The 19,507-nt window shown below is 43.5% G+C and overlaps 1 protein-coding gene and 1 pseudogene across 1 annotated transcript; one reads left to right on the forward strand and one right to left on the reverse strand.

The window, feature by feature from the left end:
• Positions 1-8,985: 8,985 nt before the first annotated feature.
• LOC150064839 (spermatogenesis-associated protein 31D3-like) lies at positions 8,986-15,378 on the forward strand. The gene is made up of 4 exons (XM_090329234.1): positions 8,986-9,127; positions 10,063-10,099; positions 11,289-13,722; positions 14,233-15,378. The coding sequence occupies exons 1-4, from the start codon at positions 8,986-8,988 to the stop codon at positions 15,376-15,378; spliced, it is 3,759 nt and encodes a 1,252-aa protein (XP_090185360.1).
• Positions 15,379-17,832: 2,454 nt separating this feature from the next.
• LOC150064840 (proteasome activator complex subunit 3 pseudogene) lies at positions 17,833-18,586 on the reverse strand (annotated as a pseudogene).
• Positions 18,587-19,507: the final 921 nt, after the last annotated feature.

Raw genomic sequence — 19,507 nt, forward strand, 5'->3', positions numbered from 1 at the left:
GTCAGTTGGAACTTGCTCTTTCTTACTCCTCTGCAACTATTTCTCTTTTTCATATATTTTTATTGTAATTAATAGAAGGGTTACATTATATTCACCAGACAGATGGTGCATTACTTCCAAACATTGATACCCTTTCTCATGTCTTAGTCTCCATTTCCTTTCCCCCACCCCCCTCCACATCTTGTTTTTCCCCTTCCCTATCCAATTTCAAATAACCAGATAAACATATATACAGATATACAGATAAACGCATATATCAGATAATAAGGTGAAATTCTGTAACAATATGAGATAACCAAGGGACAGCAAAAGAGATGAGAGATGCTTAGTACATTAAGGACAATAATCACTCATTACATGGCTTTTGTTTCTATATCCTGTAGATCCTTCCATTTAGCCTCATACTATATGGCCTTATGTATCTAGGTTTTGCTCTATTGTAAATCTCTGCTAGTAGAGCCCAAGGTTTCTGCTGATTATGACAAATGAGGGAAACCATTGAGCCTATGTTCCTTTGAGTCTGGCTCACTTCGCTTAATATGATTTTTTCTGTCTTTCCGTTTCCTTACAAATAGGGCAATGTCATTCTTTCTGACAGCAGCATAGAATTCCATTGTGTATAAATACCACATCTTGTTGATCCTCATCAACAAGAGGGGCATTGGGGTTTGTCCATGTCTTTGCTATGGTAAATATTGCTGCAATGAACATCGTTGTGCTTGTGGATTTAATATGTCCTTGTTTGTGGACGATTGGGTAAATGCCAAGTAGTGGAATTGCTGGGTCATAGGGGAGCTCTATGTTTAGTCTTTTGAGGAACTGCCATACTGCTTTCCATAGTGGTTGAATGAGTTTGCACTCCCACCAACAGTGTAGTGGTGATCCCTCCTGGCCACATCCCCTCCAGCATCTGTTGTTATTAGTTTTCTTGATCCTGGCCATTCTAACTGGAGTGAGGTGGAATCTTAAAGTTGTTTTGATTTGCATTTCTTTTATGGCCAGAGAAGTCATTTCTTCATGTATCTATAGGCCATTCTTATTTTTTCTTCAGAGAAGACTCTCTCTGCAAGTATTTCTATGCTCAAGGTCTCTGATGTAAGCATGGCTGATTCTTAGGTGGCTGTGTGCAACATCATTTCTTGTGCCCTTCTCCTGTTTGTTCTGGTCTAGGCTCCACATGGGGTTGCCTATGAGTAGGAGGAAGGAGCTGGATTTTGCCCATGCTTTTTCATTGAGGAAAGTATATCTGCTAGGTTCTGGCAGCATCTGTCTGTAATCTCTAGTTACTCAGGAGACTGAGAACAAAGGATATGAGGATTGTGGTTTCAAGGTGGACAGGGGAGAAATGTATGGGAAACTTTATGTCAAATTAACTAGCCCAAACATTGACACTGGCCGCAATTTTTAAAAAATAGTATGATTTCTCATATAGAGACTCCTAGGTGTTAGTGCCCTCCCAAGGTGATGAGACCTCCTCCAGGGGATGAGGTTTCTGCAGATGATGGCATACTTCCTTCCTCCCCTCTGCCACCTGCTACCCTGCTTCTGTGGCCTGCTCCTGGGTCCTGCTGTGATGAGCTGGCAGGGTCACATCCTGTCCTAAGGAAATCCTTCATGGCCTGAATAGGTTTTCTGGGAGGTGGAGGGAGTTTGGATGCTCCTTGCGGTGTGGCTTCTGTTTAGGAAAGATTCTCCGGTGATTCACCTGTTGTACTACAGTTTTGCAGCTCACTGTGGGGAGCCTAGTATTTTGGAAGCCTCAGTGCTGTATGCTTGTCTCCTTGTGCAGTCTACCCTGTCCTACTTGCTGTCTGGTGAGGCTTGAACTCAGTAGGTTTGGGTTCTACTCCCATGTTCTATTCTTCCCAGTGGTAAGGCAGACCTACTAAATTTACTCTCACAGGAATCATCTTGAGCTTGTGGGAAACCAGGTCATATGCATAGCCTGTGTCAGGCCCTGAGTTCAGATGACATGGGCTTCTTGTAACAGTATCAAGAAGTGGAATAAAAAGGTTTCCACTCTAAGGTGGTATATCTGTAGTCCCAGCTACTTAGGAGGCTTAAGCAAGAGGACTGCTTGAGCCCAGGATTCTCATGCCAGCCTAGGTAATATAGTATAAGTCCTACGTACTCCCAAAACATGCCGCATGGAGTTTGGAGAAAAACAGATTTTTTTTACCCTTCTTGCATTTTTGTGGTGGGGGTGGGGGGCTGGTGGGAGGTTGGCAGTTTGGGGACACCTATTGGAACCTTCTGTGCAAGAAAGTGACTTGAAGAAGCCTATGCCTAGTGAGGTTGAAGGTGGTGCTGGAAATTGGTGTAAGGGGTTTTTGGAGCAGAGAAGCATTGGGCACTCTGCTGTGGCTGTGTCCCTGCAGGAGAAGTTACACATTAGTAGGTTGGGAAGTCATGTCTAGGTAGTTCAGGGACCCACTCCTAAAGTAGCTGCATGAGCCGCCTGGGAGTGTGGCCGTGATTGGGAGCAGAGGGTAGGGGTGGGGGGTGTACATGTGTCAGTACTAGGGCTTAAATTCATGGATTGGGCAATCTACCTTAGATTTTTTTTTCCTTTAAGGCTGGCAATCTACCACTTGAGCCACAGCTCTGCTTCCAGCTTTTTTGGTGGTAAATTGAATATATGAGTCTTAAGGTCTTTCCTCCCTGACCTGGCTCTAAACCACAATCCTCATTTCTCAGCCTTCTGAGTCTCTAGGATTACAGGTGTGGGCCACTGGTGCCTGGCTGTTTTTCTTTCTACATATGATTGTATTATCTTTAGTTGTCAAAGGAGCTACCATTCAGTTTGAGTCTTTTTAGGCCTTGCCAATCATTCAGGATAGTCTGATCCAGTATTCTAGGTTCTGAAGTATGACTACCACTAGGCAGAACTCTGCTCCCTTTGTGATCTGGCCCCTTTTGTGGTTGTGATGCTTGAACCTGAGGTCTGGGCACTGTTTCTGAGTTCTATTACTCAAAGCCAGCACTCTGCCACTTAAAGTACAGTGCCACTTCTGGTGGTTAATTGAAGATAAGAATCTCACTTTTCCTGCTCAGGGTGGCTTTGAGCCACCATGCTCAGATCTCAGCCTCCTGAGGTTGGGTTATAGGCATGAGCCACTAGCACCTGGCCAGTGTGGCTTTTTAAGGAAGTTTTGTGGCCACCTTTTGTAGGCCTCCTTCAGCCCCACTGCTTACCCATAAGGGACTTGCAGCTAAATTCAGAGGTTTGGCTGACTAGAGTGAGTGATCTTTGTCCTGGAGTCTGCCTACAGTGGCATAGCACATTCCCTCCCCATTTTAGGGATCCTTGTCTCTGGGGTCCAGGGCAGAAAGATAGTTGAAGTGTGGCTCTTCTCTGTGGACAAGGCTCTGACTTCCTAGAGGGCTCTGTTTCCTCAGCTCTAAGGTGGGAACTGTACTCTGACCTAACATTGTTTCCCACAATTGACAATGATCATCTTTACAATTTGGATTTCTGATAGCTAAGAAATCCAGAGGATTAGGGGAGGTAGAGGCAGATAAGTGAGTGGGTCAGAGTAAAGCACGAGGAAGAGGCTTTGGACTGTCCCTCTCATGACTGTCCCAGGCTGTGATGTATCCTGAACCCAAGGTCATGTGGCTTGGGGGAGCTTGGGCTTGACATTGAGAGTCAGTGGAGAATGGCAGTGGGTATATATGAGTGCTGTGACATGGGACAGCAGAGGCCTTGTGTTAGCTTGGGGCCCTTTTGATCTTCAGGGGTTTGGGTGTTACTGAAAGATTTCAAGTGTAGGGCAAACATGGACAGTGGCCATATGATGAACTTGGTCTCCTGGTGTGGTTTGTCTGGAGAGTGACAAGTATGGAAAGTAGAAGAACAGAGAGCGCTATTAGCTGAACAAGGTTATGTGGGGTCTTGAGGAAGAGTACAGACAGGTCCCTGGGAAAGATGAGACAGGGCCCTTTATCTAGGACAGGATTGCAGCTGCTGATCTACAGGAAAATTAGTTCTTTTAGTAGAATAAGGCAAGGACATACACATAGATCACAGTTTAAGCAAAAGGCTACTCCGTTATCATTGAAATCTCAGCATATAGGAAAGAAGGGAAACTCCATATGTGATTGATTCCCAGTACTTGTGCCTGAACTCAGGGCCTGGGTACTGTCTTTTATTAGCTTTTTTGTTCAAGGCTGGTACAACTTAACCTCCACTTTATTTTTGCTTATAGTGGTTAATTGGAAATAATAGCTTCACAGACTTCTTACAGAGCCTCATTTCAACCTCCAATCCTTAGATCTCAGACTCCTACATAGCCAAGATTACTGGTGTGAGCCACAAGGTTTTTTTTCTTTTTATAAAACATACAATGACTACAATACTGAATTTAAGACTGACTGCTGCTCTGGCATTGAGGATGAGACAAAAGTGTTCTGAGCATCCTCACCTGTGAATTCAGGTAGGAGAAAGAAAGTCAGGACAGACCAGATGTAAAAGTGTCTCTATTTAGAGAATACAAAATTATGAAGGAATTCTCCAGGTATCAATAGTTATTTGCACTAATTAACAAGGTTAACGGAGTCACCGGAACCAGGGACAATGGACAAAATAGGTTGCATTTCCAGATAATAGCAGTAGGCCACTGAAAGGACATCCAGTTTATAATAGCATCAAAACCATGAAATATCCCTCTTTCCTTGGCTCCATCTTCCCCTCTTGCAAGTACTCATTTCCTGGTACTTTGTTGACTTTGGTTTAGTCTTTTAAAGGAATTGTATAATTTGTGCTCTCCATAAAGTCTATTACACTCAAGTTAATTCATTTGTAACCCATTGCTTACCACCCAGTGTATTTGTACATTGATAGGTACAAATTAGGTACAAATTAAGGGAAAGGGATGGGTTGAAAGAAGCTGTTGAAATGGTGATACAGATCAAGATGCATTGTTTGTTACATGGCAAAAAAAATTAATTCATAAAACATGTAAGGGAAAGAGGGGTTGGTGGACTGGGAAGGGTGGTGAGAATGTTGAAAGGGATGGCATTGATCAAGATGGAATGTATTCATAAACTGCTTCAATCAATGGCAACTCCTTTGTCAGTACTCTCCTTTATCTCAGAGCCCTGTCGGAGTGCTGTGAAACCCTGTTTTTTTTTTTCCACCGTGACTTTATCATGTAGGCCTGAGCAGTTACATGATTCGCCACTGATGATCAACACTGCCTTGACCTCTGTTTCTCCAGGTGCAAAGCCCCAACCTTTTTCCCCCATATATCTTTTATTGTAATTATTAGAAGGGTTACATTATATTCACGAGATGGAAGGTACATTACTTCACAAACATTGATACCCTTTCTCATGTCTTGGTCCCCATTTCCCTTCCCCCACCCCTGCCCCTCATCTTGTTTCCTCCCCTTCCCTATCCGATTTCAAATAACCAAATAAGCATATATACAATATATCAGATATTAAGGTAAAATGCTGTAACAATATGAGATAACCAAGGGACAGCAAGAGATGAGGGATAACATAGTACATTAAGGACAACAATCACTCATTATTTGAAAGCCCCAAACTTTTGATGCAGCTTTTGGCTTTCTGGGTACAAGCCCCAAACTGAGGTTTCTATGGGCTGCCACTCATCAGCTAGCTCAGCAGCAACACACACCAAATATCACTGGGGATCTCAAGAGTTTTAGCAGCTGTGCACAGACTAGATCTGCCTCGAAGGTATTACAGGCACCACATTCATGGAGTGAACTGCCAGGGTATCCTGGCATGCCATGTCCTATCAGGATTTTAGAAATTAGCAAACTAATTTCTAAAGTTTCTATAGATGTGTGTAAGACCTGGAATGGAGAGGGTAATTTTGAAAAGGATGAAATTCAAGAAATGTTACAAAGTGCTAGGGACAATGACAGGTAAATGCATACAACAGAATGGAAAATTCAGAAGTAGTTGAAGAATTCTTTTTAAATCCAAAGTGTAATAATTCAGTGAAAGATCGAGGATCACTCCAAAAGGTGGTACAACACAGAACATCTGTGTGGAAGGAGATGAGGCCAAACTGCAGCTTCCACACCAAATAAACTCCAAATGGCATGTGGGCTATAGAGAAAAGCCAGAATTCTGAAAGCTGAAGTTTGTCAAGGACATAGAGCATGAATTAATTATATTTGGGAAAAATAGAATGCATTGGACTTTAGTTTGCTTTCAAAGGGAACTAACAAAAGGACAGACTATAGAGAACGTATCGGCAATATGTCTACATCTGTGTACCTGGATGAACATGTGTACCAAAACTGAATAAGGATTTCTTTTCTCTGGTATTGTGGATTGAGGCCCTAAGCACTTGCTGAGGCCAGATTAGAAAAGGCAGAAGTTGGGGCTCGGTGGTGAAGAAGCTGCCTAGTATGTGCATACTAGGAGATGAGCCCCATCTTACTTTTTTGAACTAGTGCTTTTTTGAACAGTCGCTTTATGCGATATGGCATATGATTGCTAAATTAGGACATGGAAAGATGTAGCATCAGTAGTCATTAGGGGAGGCTCTTGTTAAGATCACAGGTGCTAGACTGGGATGAGTATCCCACAAAGACTTAAGGTGCTAGTGGAATGGGGTGGGATCCTTGAGATATGGGCTTGGTGGAAGGATGTTATGTTATTGGGGTGTGCCCATGCAGGAGATACTGGGGCTCCCTTCCCTCTCTGTCGTTGTCACACAGCTGCTGGGAGTTAGCAGGCTCACTTCCACTAGGTTGTCCTGTATTGTTACAGGCCCCAAAGCTGTGGTGCCAACTAGTACATACTGAAACCATGAAGGTGTGATCATCCCACTGTAGCAGAGAAAAATACAGAACACACATGTTGATGATGAGCATAGAAAATAGTACAAATAATCACTTTGGATAGTTGGACAGCTTTTTCTTAAATAATTTTTATTGTGATTAATAGGAGGGTTACATTATATTCACCAGAAGAAGGTGCATAACTTCACAAACATTGATACCTTTTCTCATGACATGGTCCCCATTTCCCACCCACCCTCTCCCACTCCCCCCCCCACGCATCTTGATTCCCCCCCGTCACTATCCAATTTCAAATAACCAATTAAGTATATTATATCAGATAACAAGGTGAAATATTGTAACAATACGAGATAACCAAGGGATGGCAAAAGAGATGAGCACTAACATCGTACATTACGGACAACAATCACTCATTATATGGCTTTTGTTTCCTTATCCCAGAGGTCTTTACATTTAGTGTCATACTATTTGGCCTAAGGTCTCTAGGTTTTGTTCTGTTGTAAATCTCTGCTAGGAGAGCCCAAAGTTTCTATTGATTATGACAAATGACGGAGACTATTGGGCCGATGTTCCTTTGAGTCTGGCTTACTTCACTTAATATGATTTTTTCTAAGCCTTTCCATTTCCTTGCAAATGGGGCGATGTCGTTCTTTTTGACAGCAGCATAGAATTCCATTCTGTATAAATAGCACATCTTGTTGATTCACTCATCAGCTGAGGGACATCTGGGTTGGTTCCAAATAGTGCTGCAATGAACATCATTGAGCTAGTGGATTTAGTATGCCCTTGTTTGTGGATGATTGGGTAAATGCCAAGTAGTGGAATTGCTGTGTCATAGGGAAACTCTATGTTTAGTCTTGTGAGGAACTGCCATACCACTTTCCATAGTGGTTGAATGAGTTTGCACTCCCACCAACAGTGTGGTAGTGATCCCTCCTGGCCACATCCCCTCCAGCATCTGTTGTTATTAGTTTTCTTGATCCTGGCCATTCTAACTGGAGTGAAGTAGAATCTTAGAGTTGTTTTGATTTGCATTTCTTTTATGGCCAGAGATATTCTAGCATTTCTTCATGTGTCTATAGACCATTATTGTTTCTTCAGAGAAGACTCTCTTTAAGTCTTTGGCCCATCTTTTAATGGATGGTTGTTACTTTGGAGATTAGTTTTGGAGTGATTCAATTTTTTTGAGCTGTTGATATATTTTAGATGTGAGCCCTTTGTCCATTGTATGGTTAGTGAAGATCTTCTCCCACTCTGTAGGCTTTCTAGTTAATTTATTAGCTATGTCCTTTGTTATACAGAAGTTTAATGCAGTCCCACTTATCCAGCCTTTCTCTGATTTGTTGTGTTTCTTGGTTCTTATTGAGAAAGTTTCGCCCTGTGCCAAGGAGGCCTAGTGTGCCTCCTATTAATTCTTGTAAAGTTTTCAGTGTGTTGGCTTTTACCTCGAGGTCTTTGATCCATTTGGAGTTAATTCTAGTGCAGGGTGACAAAGAAGGATCCAACTTTAGTTTTCTGTAGGTGCTTAACCAGTTCTGCCAGCGCCACTTGTTGAAGAGGCTGTCTTTCTTCCCTTCTATTTTTTTGGCTCCCTTGTCAAAGATGAGGTGGCCATAGGTCTGTGGTTTAATATCTGGGTCCTCAGTTCTATTCCATTGGTCTACAGGCCTGCTCTTGTGCCAGTACCAAGCTGTTTTGATAATTATAGCTCTGTAATAGAGTCTCATATTGCCTCCTGAAGTAGGCAGATACAGCTTATGAGGCCCTCGGGACCTGGCCAGCAAGATCCCGGGTCTCCATATCAGTCCTGAAATCCCATCAGATCATCCAGTAACAGAGAAGACTCACAGGGCTCTGTGGGAGCCATTTCTATTTCCATAAACTCCACTTTCAGGACTTGCATATACCAGGTCAGACAAAATTAACTAGATTCCTCCTGGGGAAATGATTCGGAATATATGACAAGGTTGCCCCCTAGTGGTCCACTGGCAAATAGCAAGGGAGGGCGGAGCTGTGGGCAATCCCTCTTCACACTGCCCCTCCCCCACCCTCAGAAGCCTCTGTGACTCTGCCTTGCACTGTGATGCAGCCCAGGGGGTATTGATGAGCCCCTGCCCTGTAGGGGCTCAGATGCCTCAGGCAGCCATAAGATCCAGAACATGGAAAATGGTTTCTCTTTTCTGAAGAGTCATATTGAGTCATGGCTGAGCTTTGGCTCACTTCTTTTAAATGGAGACCCCAGGTTCACCTTTCTAAGTGCCTTGTGGTTTCTACTCCTATGTCTGTGCTACCGGTTATTGAAACCTCCATCACCAAAACTCCTGAAAAAGGACATCCGACAGGTAAGGAAATACGAGAGAATCCCCCAGAGATTCTTTTGGGTTTCCCATCTCTAGCTTGACATCACTGAATGAATGAGTCAGTCTATCTTACAGAGATCTAAGAGAAAGTCCAAAAAGAAGACAGAGCACCCATGTCATAGGGCGTGCTGCCTGGCATGGAGGACTTACGGAGGATTAAAGTTTCCATCTGAAATCCATAGACCACCTCTCTGTGTTGGAGGGTCTTAGAGAAAGGGCTTACATGGTGACACTGTGGCTCTCATTTGTTTAGTGATGTGAAGAACAGTGGCTCCTAACATTTGGTCCTGGGTGCCCCTGTACCATCACCAGGCTTTTCTTCCTGTTGAGATGGTCACGAGAGCAGCGCTGACCTCTTGAGATCCTCTGAGCAGAGCCTGGCACCTGAATTATGCCCACAGTTCAGAATCCTCTGAGGGGGAGTACAGTGTGGGGAGTGCAGTGTGGCTGTTGGCTGCAGATTCTATGCCCTCCTCTAGCAGAGGACCTCTAGCCCAAAACCCCAGTGATAAGACCTTCTTTAAGAAGACAAAGTAAACATACTTGATCATCTTTAGAAGCTAATAAAAGGAAGAATCAGGGCCTGGAATTTGGCCTAGTGGTAGAGTGCTTGCCTAGCATGCATGAAGGCCCAGGTTCGATTCCTTGGTACCACTATATGGAAAAAAGCTGGAAATGGTGCTGTAGCTCAAATGGTAGAGTACTAACCTTGAGAAATGTCCAAGGACAGTGCTCAGGCCCTGAGTTCAAGCCCCACAACTGGCGAAAAATAATAAAAAAATAAAAGGAAGAATCAAATCTGAATTTAATGTGGAGACATCTTATTATTGAATAATGCTTAGCAGAAATCGCTACAAAGAGGAGCAATAGAAATGAGTCCTGAGACCTCATTCTTTTCTTTTTGCTCTCAATGACAGGGAATAATGAAGAGGAAGAGGAGGAGAGCATTTCGAGGTACGTTGTTTTCCTATCTGATTTAAGCTCACCAAAAATGATTTTTGTCAGAACAGAGGGTGCACCGTCTCTTTCAATATGGATATTAGATCCAAATAATGCATGACTCAATACTAACATACTCCAGCTCATTGACATGAATTTGGAGATATAAATATGTCTAGATAGACATACAAGTTTATGATGGGATATATATTCTATAGACATATCTATGCCATAAAAAACACTCAGCTTAATTTAATTATGTTGCTAAATTTATGTGTCAGTGGTTGCATGTAGAGATTCCTTTTTTGCATACTTGTTTATACAACATGACATTTGAAATATGATGTAAAACCTCAGTGTTAATAAACATTTAAAAAAATGCCTTTTGTCATTCTCTTGTTCTCATAGTTTCTCAGGACATTAGCTACTAGGCTACTAGGTTTCTCTCAGAAAATGAGCCCTCCAAGGAGAGGCTCACAGAAAGGCAGACCAGACACACAGCTCAGAGTCCATACTCTGCCAACCATGAGCATGAGGCAGTTCTACACCCAGGCAGTGGGTTCTGCTCACTAGGGGGCCAGGTGATATGTCAAGCCACAACTTCAGTGTCCAGGCATTGTGGAGAGCATTACTCCTGGGTGCTCAGATTTATGTCTGAGGTAACCACTGGCTTCAGGGCTTCACATGGTGGATTTGTGCATCACATGGGATGAGGTAGAAGGTATTTTATACATGATGCTAGCTTCATATGAACCTTCTTAATGAAGGAAACTGATCATTTGACTTTGTCTACTCATATTTGGGGATTTTAGCATTTATATCCTAGAGATTGATAGGATTCTTATGTTCCTACTTTTGTTACATGTAATCCATTGTCCTGGTTTTCCAGATCGGAGAAGTCACCGGGAAGAAGTAGAGGAAGGGAGGAAGCTTCTTCTATTCTGAAAAGGTGATTATGATTTCCCATTCTATTCTGATCTCTGTGTCCTGGGGATGAAGTGCCACCCATCTCAGTCATGGGAGGGATAGCCAGAAAAGGTATGTGAAGCAAGGTTCTGGGGAGAAGCTCTAGTCTGTGTTGAGAGGTCCTAGATGTTAGAGAACATGAAGAAAGTAGCCGGCAGCCCAACAACCACGGGGTCAGTGGGCCCGCTCATCCTTGTGCTAATCATAGATACAGCTTGGTCCCTTCTGTCTCCTGCAGCCCCCTGAACCTACAACATGATACCACCCACTTTCGGCAACTGCTCTGCCCTGACCCTTTCTGTGAGGTATGCAACAGAACAACTGCTGAGGTCAGTCGTCTGCTCTCCCAGGCATACCTGAAGGAAACTGCATGTGCTCTGTCCCCATCCGCTTCCCCAGCTCCCATGAAAAAGTCATCATCTCTGACTACTGCTCTTTCAGCAATTCCTTCAGAACAACCAATCCGAGCCCCTACGCCTACCTTTTCTGTACCCTCACCAAACCAAGACATTCCCTTGAAGGACTTCAGTTCATCCTCACCACTGGAAGAGTCTGAACCATCCAAACCAATTTCTCAGACAGAGATCAAATTCCCAGTGGACCCCTCACCATCTGAGCAACTTGCCTTAATTTCCCCTCCCCTAGCACATCCTACTCAGGGAGGAGAACTTGTTCTCCAACAAGTTTGCCCTTTGTCTACTGTGGACAGCCCTGATAGGTTGTCCACCTGTGACTCAACAATGAGAGACCCTAACTCTTCCAGCTTAGAGGTGTCAGGATTCTCCTGCAGTGAGCCTATTGTGAAAAACACACTCTCTTCCGATTTGGTAGAACATAAGGCCAGGCAGAATTGTCTTGACCTTCATTCTTCTGAGGCCTCTGCAGGAGATAGCACTCCAACCTACTATGTAGAACCTTGTAACCTCTCATTTGTTGGACTTGATGTCCTTAAATTCCTGGAATCACAAATTAAGAAGAGAGAAGGCTTATTGATGTGGAAAGAAAGGGAAAACAAAATTGCTTCCTTTTCAAAACATGATACGCTATTGAGTTCTGTAGGGAAAGTGTTAGGGTCTGTTGCTGAGGAGCAGGACCTGGCAGTTTCCCTTCCATTTGGGATGGCCAAAGGCAAGCAAGAGGAGCTACACAAGTACGTGCAGGCCCCAGGTCCAAATCCCTATGAGGACCACTCACGACAAAAATCATCTGCTAAGCACTTCTGGGGCCTCCCATCACTACACAGTGAGTCCCTGAGCCCTGCTGTTGTTGCCTTAGGTGACTGTACCCTAAAACTTGTCTTCTTTAATATAATCTCCAACGTCGCCACAGCCCATGAATCCCCCATCTTCCCTAACCCTAAACCTTTGCCATTATCTGATATCCAGTCTCAAGTCTTACCTGAAACCTTGTGCCAAGATCTTCCAATGTCCCAGGCCCAGGCCCAGGCCCAGTTTCAATCTCCACTTCCAGTCCTACCACCTTCTCTCTTACCCCAGGTTAGGGCCTGTGGAGTCTGTTTTCATGGACCACAGAGTGAGACACAGATCCTCACAACCTCTGAAATTCATCACATGGAACATAATATACTGCGGAAAAAGCAAGAGAATGTGTGGGGTTTACCCTCTGTGGTCCGGGGATCTCAGGAAGACTTTTGTTCTCCAGCTCCACAACTTTCATTGGCCAGACAATATTCCCAGGCCAATGTTACAGTGTCCATCCTTCCTGGTGATTTCCCCCTCACCAGTGAACTGCGGCAAAAACTAGAGCATCACCTTCGAAAGAGGCTCATCCAGCACCGCTGGGCCCTGCCACACAGGATCCAAGAGTCTCTGTCATGGATAAGTCCTAGGACAGACATTCCCCAGGGCTCTAGGGCAGACATTCCCCAGAGCTCTGAGTCTAAGAGCAGTCAGGGACTCTCATGGTTTTCCTCCCTGAAATTTCAGAGCAGCACACATCCAAACTTTGAATCGATTGAACCGGAAAGCGTTGACGAGAAGAACTCAGAAATACCTCTGCTAGAAGAGGAAGTGGGGAAGGAACAGGGATACAGTCCAGAGATTGGCCCCACAGACCATCTATCCAGTGATTCAGAGGGTGATTCTCATAGTAGTTCAGGATCTGACTCAGAGTCAAGCCCAGAAAGTTACACAGAGAGTATGTCAAGGAATACTGTAAATACCTCACTGAGTCATAAACAACTCAAAGATGCCCTGGAAAAACACTGGGACAAGAAATTTGCAGAAATCAGTAAAGGTCAGATTCCTGGCACTGCAACTGGTTCACTGATGTTCAACAACATGCAATTTCCCTCCCGGGAAAAATCCCCTAGCCAAATGAAACAGACGGCACTGGAACCGTTAATGGGGGTGGAGAGCAGCTTGAGCATACCCCCCAACATTTCCTTCCATGATTCCAGCAAGCAAACTATTTTGGAAGACCGTATTAAGTTTTTCTATATGAAGATGATGCATGGTCTTCTCCAGAATATCCGTGAAACCGTAGAAATTGTTAATGAAAAAGAAAATCCATACCAGGCCTGTTCCAACTTGAAACTTCCCTCCCCATCCAGTTCCATTTCTGGGGAGGATTCTCAACTTAGTTTCTCTCAGCCTCTTAGCAAAAATTTTGATAGTGAAGAGAAGATAAGATCAACAAATTCAACCTACGTCGTAGATTTTCCTGATCCTGATGCCTTACCTGAAAATAAACAAGAGGAAGGATCCCAACCACTCCGTGTTGTAGATTTTCCTGATCCTGATGTCTTACCTGAAAATAAACAAGAGGAAGGATCCCAACCACACCGTGATATGAAGCATGATCCTGTAGATCTTCACAAAATGGATAGAAATTATCCTTTGCTTTGCCAAACACAAAACATCACCAACAAAGCCATTCAGAAAGTAAAAATAAGGTCAACTGAAGCTGTATCTGAGCCACTGAGTAAGAGAGAAATTTCTGATAAAAGGGTAAAACCACCTCAGGAAAAAAGCATGAGGTTGGGAAATATTTCCATGGCTAGCACAGAAAAATCTAGGGAGCTATCTAAGGTGGAGGATCTCTGTTTTTATCAATCACAAGCCAGTACCACCTTAAAGGTCAGCAAGTGCAAGAGCTCCCTAAGGACAGATGTTGATATGAGAAACGTGGAAACGGCACTGACTACTCAATGTCCCTTAAAGGGAACATTGGGTCCCCGTGGTCCTGATCTCCCAGACTTAAAATATCAACTTTTTGATGAGTTGAAATTGAAAATGGAGAGCAGAAAGAAAGGAAAGGCCCAGGGTCTTCAGGATGACCAGCCTCTGGAGTCAGATAACTTGAAAAACCGGAGTTTGTTTACTTTTGACTCTGGTGATTCCAGTGGGGATGTGGCAACTTCCCATGTGCTACATGCTCTACAGGACAAGTCAAAGATCAGCAGGGAGCAGGCACAGAAGCCTTGCACCACCAGTGACCTCCACAAGAGCCGAGGCAAGAATTTGCCACAAGTTAAGAAGGGCATGAGCCCTGCAACACCCAAATCAAGGGACTTTGGTGGAGGAGATACAGGGCTGGCACCATCACAACCCAGAAAGCAGACCCAGCATCCCCAAGAGAAAGCAAAGGAGAGGCCTGGGACAAAATCCTCCCACCCACTGTCACAGAAGGTACGGCCTCCTCATGAAAACCGCTTCAGAACCCACATGAAGCAGTTTTTTCAGTGGCTTAGTACAGGTAAAAACAGTAAAGGACAAAGTTCCCTGGGAAAGGGCAGTTCTCCATCTGTGCAAGCCAGAAGCCTAGGTAAAGGGAGAGCTGCTATTCCAGCCAACACTGAACATCAGAAAGTCCCCAGAGACACTGGGAAAGTCCCAGGGGTGAAAGGAGTGCAGAGGCATGGAGTAGATACTATGTGCTCCCCAGGACCCTTTTTGTCTTCCGTGAAGTCTGGGAAAACTCAACAGAAGGCAGAAAAGCAAACCCAGCCAGATCATATTCAGGGCCAGAACCTCAACAAGAAAGCTTCCTGCTCTAGCGTGTCATGTGTCAAGTCCAGGATGCAAGAAGCTGCTTGTCCTGGTCAGAGTAACCTTGAGAAGAACAGGAAGGGCACAGGCTGGCATGGAGAGCCAACAAATGTGCTATTTGCTAACCACAGGCATCTCACAGCCATGGCACACAGGGAGCCAGTACTCCATGGCAGACCCACCTGCAAACGTCAAATGCATCAGGTGCCTCCGGCTGCCCCTTCCATTCCTAATGGCAGTGTGTTGGAAAATGTTTCCCTATTGAAAGAGAAAATCTTCATCATTCTCCGGGACAAAAGTTCTCCTCCCTCAACGTAATTCATTTCCTTTCCCCCAATAAACCTTCAACACATTGCCTTATTTTCACCTGCAATAAATGTTCTGACAGTAGTTCTGCCTTTTGCATCTTGTGCATATGAGTTTTGTGTAACTCATGGCTGGTACTTAGGACTAGGGAGCAGTTTGTTCTTACTGATTTTCTCTGTTGTCTTTGATGAGTTGATTGTTGGAGCCCTTGCTGAGAAATCAATGACTAGAATCCAAAAATCTCCTTCCCTACCTAATAAAGCTTATTTTCCATCTTCAGATATAGTAGAGAAGAATTAGCATATCTGTACAAGGGATTGAATTGAAGTATGTGTTTCAGAACAACTTTACTCTCTGTGTGTGTGTGTGGGGGGGTCCTGGGGCTTAAACTCAGGGCCTGAGCAATGTCCTTAAACTTTTCCTGAAGGCTAGTGTTCCATTAGAGTCACAGCTACATTTCTGGCTTTTTTTGGTAGTTAATTAGAGAAAAGAGTCTCATGGAGCTGGCTTGTTTCTGTACCTAGATACTCAAGAAGCTGAGATCTGAGAAGATAGTTCAAAGCCAGCCCAGGCAAGAAAATTTAAGACTTGTATCTCCAATTAACGACCAGAAAACCAGAAGTAGAGCTGTGGCTCAAAATGGTAGAGTATTAGCCTCGAACAAAAAAATCTCAGGAATTGTTATTCATTCTGACTTTGTTACCTAGTACATTGTATACAAGTTTGTTTATTTGAAATAGGAAAGGGCAGGGGAGAAAACAAGAGGATTGGGAGGGGACAGAGGGAGGGAAATGGGGACAAAAACATGAGAAAGGGTATCAATGTGTGAGTAGTAATGCACCTACTACCTGGTGAATGTGACTGTAACCCCTTTATACATTACCCAGACAATAAAAAGGAAAATCTCAGGAATATCACCAAGGCCCTGAGTTCAAGCCCCATGATCTCCCCCACACACACACCAAAAAGTCTCATGACTTTCCTGCACAGATTGGCTTCTAGGATTACAAGTGTGAACCACCAGCAACCAGTAGACAGCTTGACTTTATTTAAAGAGGTCAAAATGTGTATTTTTTTAATAATTTCTTGACACTATGGGTCTTGATCTATGGGTTGTAGGGTAAAGAGGGGCAGTAGAACAATCAAAAGGGAAACAATACCTAATGGAAGTGAAGAAGAGATCCGAAAGATAGGCAGGGCTTCCGCCAAACTAAAGTGCAATTGGTTTGCATACTCTTGGGAAGAAAGCCTCCAGATTCCTTTTCTATGGAATATTGGGAGGAAAAATGATGCAGCCTGGGTGGAAATAGGATTGAAGGCAAAAATGAGTGAAAGTCATAAGTAGACACTGAGCCACTGGCAGGCTGACCACAGATAGCAAGTCTCATGAAAGAATAAAAAAGCTGAAGGGTTAACATAAAAGCTGCAACAGTGCTATCCCTGGAAGATTCAAGAGGAGTCAACTTTCCAACCGTTTTGACCTATAGTTTTTTAACCATAAACATGGACACATCGATAAGTGTACATACATACACATATATACTGATTGCTTTTCTTGGAAGCACAAAAATATTTCCAAAGGAAAGCACAATGGGGGCAGCAGCATCTGGACCTCACACAGGCTAACATCTCCCGCCTCTGTTCACCTGACCTGGAAGAAGGCAAAAAGACCTTGACTAGGAGGAAAAGGTCTTCCCCAGCCCTCTGCTTCTCAGCTATGGGTTCTTTTCCAACTTATCCTGGGCACCAAGTGGCTACAATATCAGGAAGAAGGATGGGACCAGAACTTTTGCCTGGGTAACTGAAAACTAAGATAACTATCACCTGCCAAAAGTTGTATCTCTGACAGGAACTGGGGCAAGAAAATGGTGGTGAGGAAAGAGGATAGGTTAGGTAATGGAGTAGGAAGATATATACTCATATCTGTATGAGTATGTACATGTAGATACATATGAATGAGAAAAATCCAGTTATAGAACGAACTAGGGACACAGCTGAAGGACCTCCATGTTCCTTGTTAGATCAGGTTCAAGGGGGGATTAAAATAGATTGGAAACCCTAAGTCAACAGGGAAATTGTGGCAGGAAGGACAGAAACAAGAAACGGCCTCACAAGAAGTAAGATAGTCTTTCCCACCCCCTCCATCCGAGCTCCCCCGCCATCCTAGCTCCTCAACTTTTAAAAAAAACCAATCATCAAAAGGAAGAAAACACAAAGCTTAAGACAAAGGAGGAGAGAAAAAAGTATTCTCATACTAAAAATTCTGCACACAGAAACATCTGTGCGCAGATTTTTCTAATTTCTCCAGAAATTATGGCAGGCTGGGTGTGAGGCACTAGGGAAAGAGAAGAGAGAACACACATCACAGAACTAGATAAGACTTCCATTAAACTCTGGTTTTATTTCCAGTGTTCCCATCACAATAGTAATACACAAACCAAGGCAATATTGGTCTTGAACGGAGAATCACAGAGTCCCCTGGCCCTGGACTTGGTACAATATAACTTTGTTATTGCTTCTGGGTCATTTTATCCTCTTGATATTTTGGGGGATCATGTCCTATAGAGTTATATACTGATTTCTCAGCTCTGTATATGATAAACTGAAGGCTGATGACATTTTTTTCTCATCAGTCTCTGCCACAGTGTAGCGATAGTTCTCCACATGGGCATGTTTAGCTATTTTAGAAAACAATTTGGCTCTTACAGTTTAGAAATCTGGCCCAGAAATGGAGCTTCATTCCCAATCGAGTTTAGCTTTGCAACTTGTCTCTTCTTCAATAGATATCCCAAAGTAGTTCTCATTGTCCATCCTGAGACTCAAGAGCTGGACACACATTTAGATTGCGTTACATTTCTGGGGAAGCAGCCAGATCTCAGGTTTCATTTTCTCAAGAATGTCCACCAGCTGCTGGTTGCCTTTTCACATCCCATTGAACATCACAAATATCTTAGAATATCTCTTCACATCTGTCTGAACTTCACTTCCTATAAGTGAGACTATCCAAACCATCGTGGATATTGGTGAGAAGAATGGGGTCAGGAACAGGGAGAATCAGGTCTAAGTAGAGGAGTTTGGTCATGGATGTCTAGGATTGGTTCTTTAAGGTTTGAATACTTTGTGAAAAGTTGTCACCACGTCTTCCACCTGGCTTGTGATAAACTCTGAAAGAATCATCCTTGGGCTTCACTTCCTGATCTACCTTCAGTGATGAGGCCATGGCCCAGCTGGACACTCTGCTAGAGACCAGAGGCTCTGGGGAAGAGGACCAGAGGAACCTGAGGTATCTCAGCTGCCCTCAGGACCTGGTCACACTCACTGGCTTTTTCATTGCTTGTTCATTCTTGCCTCCATCTGCCCAGTCCACCTGTACCCCAGTCTACCCAGTCTCTCCATCTGGCTGCCTGCTATATACTTGCTCCTGAGCTCACCTTCCTGGCTTTTGCCCCTCATGATGGAAGTTACATCACCACAGCTAGATTGTCACATAAGGTTTTGATTCTATTCTGTGGTGTTTGGCAGACAAGTTTCCTCCCTGAAAATAATTCATTCTTTCCCCCAATAAATGTGCGCAGAGCTGGGAGGGGGAAGAGTCTGGGAATGGAGCGAGTATTGCTGAAGAATGTGTCATATGTCACATGCTAAGATTCAGAAGCATTCTTTGACCTTCTTGTAAAGATTTCTGGCAAGTCATCTATGGATGATTTTTTCCTCCTAATTATGGGTGTGTCAAAGTAAAAGATTTCTGCTATTTCCTCTCAATATATCTTTATCTCCGGAGTTTTGCCATTGACCCTACCATTCTGACTCCTAGGACTCCAAAAACGTGCAGATTATATGAACATGCTCCTCCTCAGAAGAGGAAGTGGGGACATTTTGGAGGACCTCAATATTCATTTTAGAATCAATTCCCCTATTGTTGGTTTTTAGGGTCCTTTATTTCTATGGAAGTCAGTTTATGCCTTAATTTTAGACATATCGCCAAAAGAAAAACAGAATAATCTGTTTTCTGTGGTGATATAGTTTGACATTCTTCCCCGTTATCTCATTTTTTCTATTTCCAATATTAGTCAAAATTTTCAATTCTAGATTAAATTAACTTTATTATTTTTCTACTATTTCATATGCTATGCTCTTATAC

This window comes from Megascapheus bottae, chromosome 3 (genome assembly GCF_031878675.1).
Source record: "Megascapheus bottae isolate mThoBot1 chromosome 3, mThoBot2.hap1, whole genome shotgun sequence".
Lineage (NCBI taxonomy): Eukaryota > Metazoa > Chordata > Mammalia > Rodentia > Geomyidae > Megascapheus > Megascapheus bottae.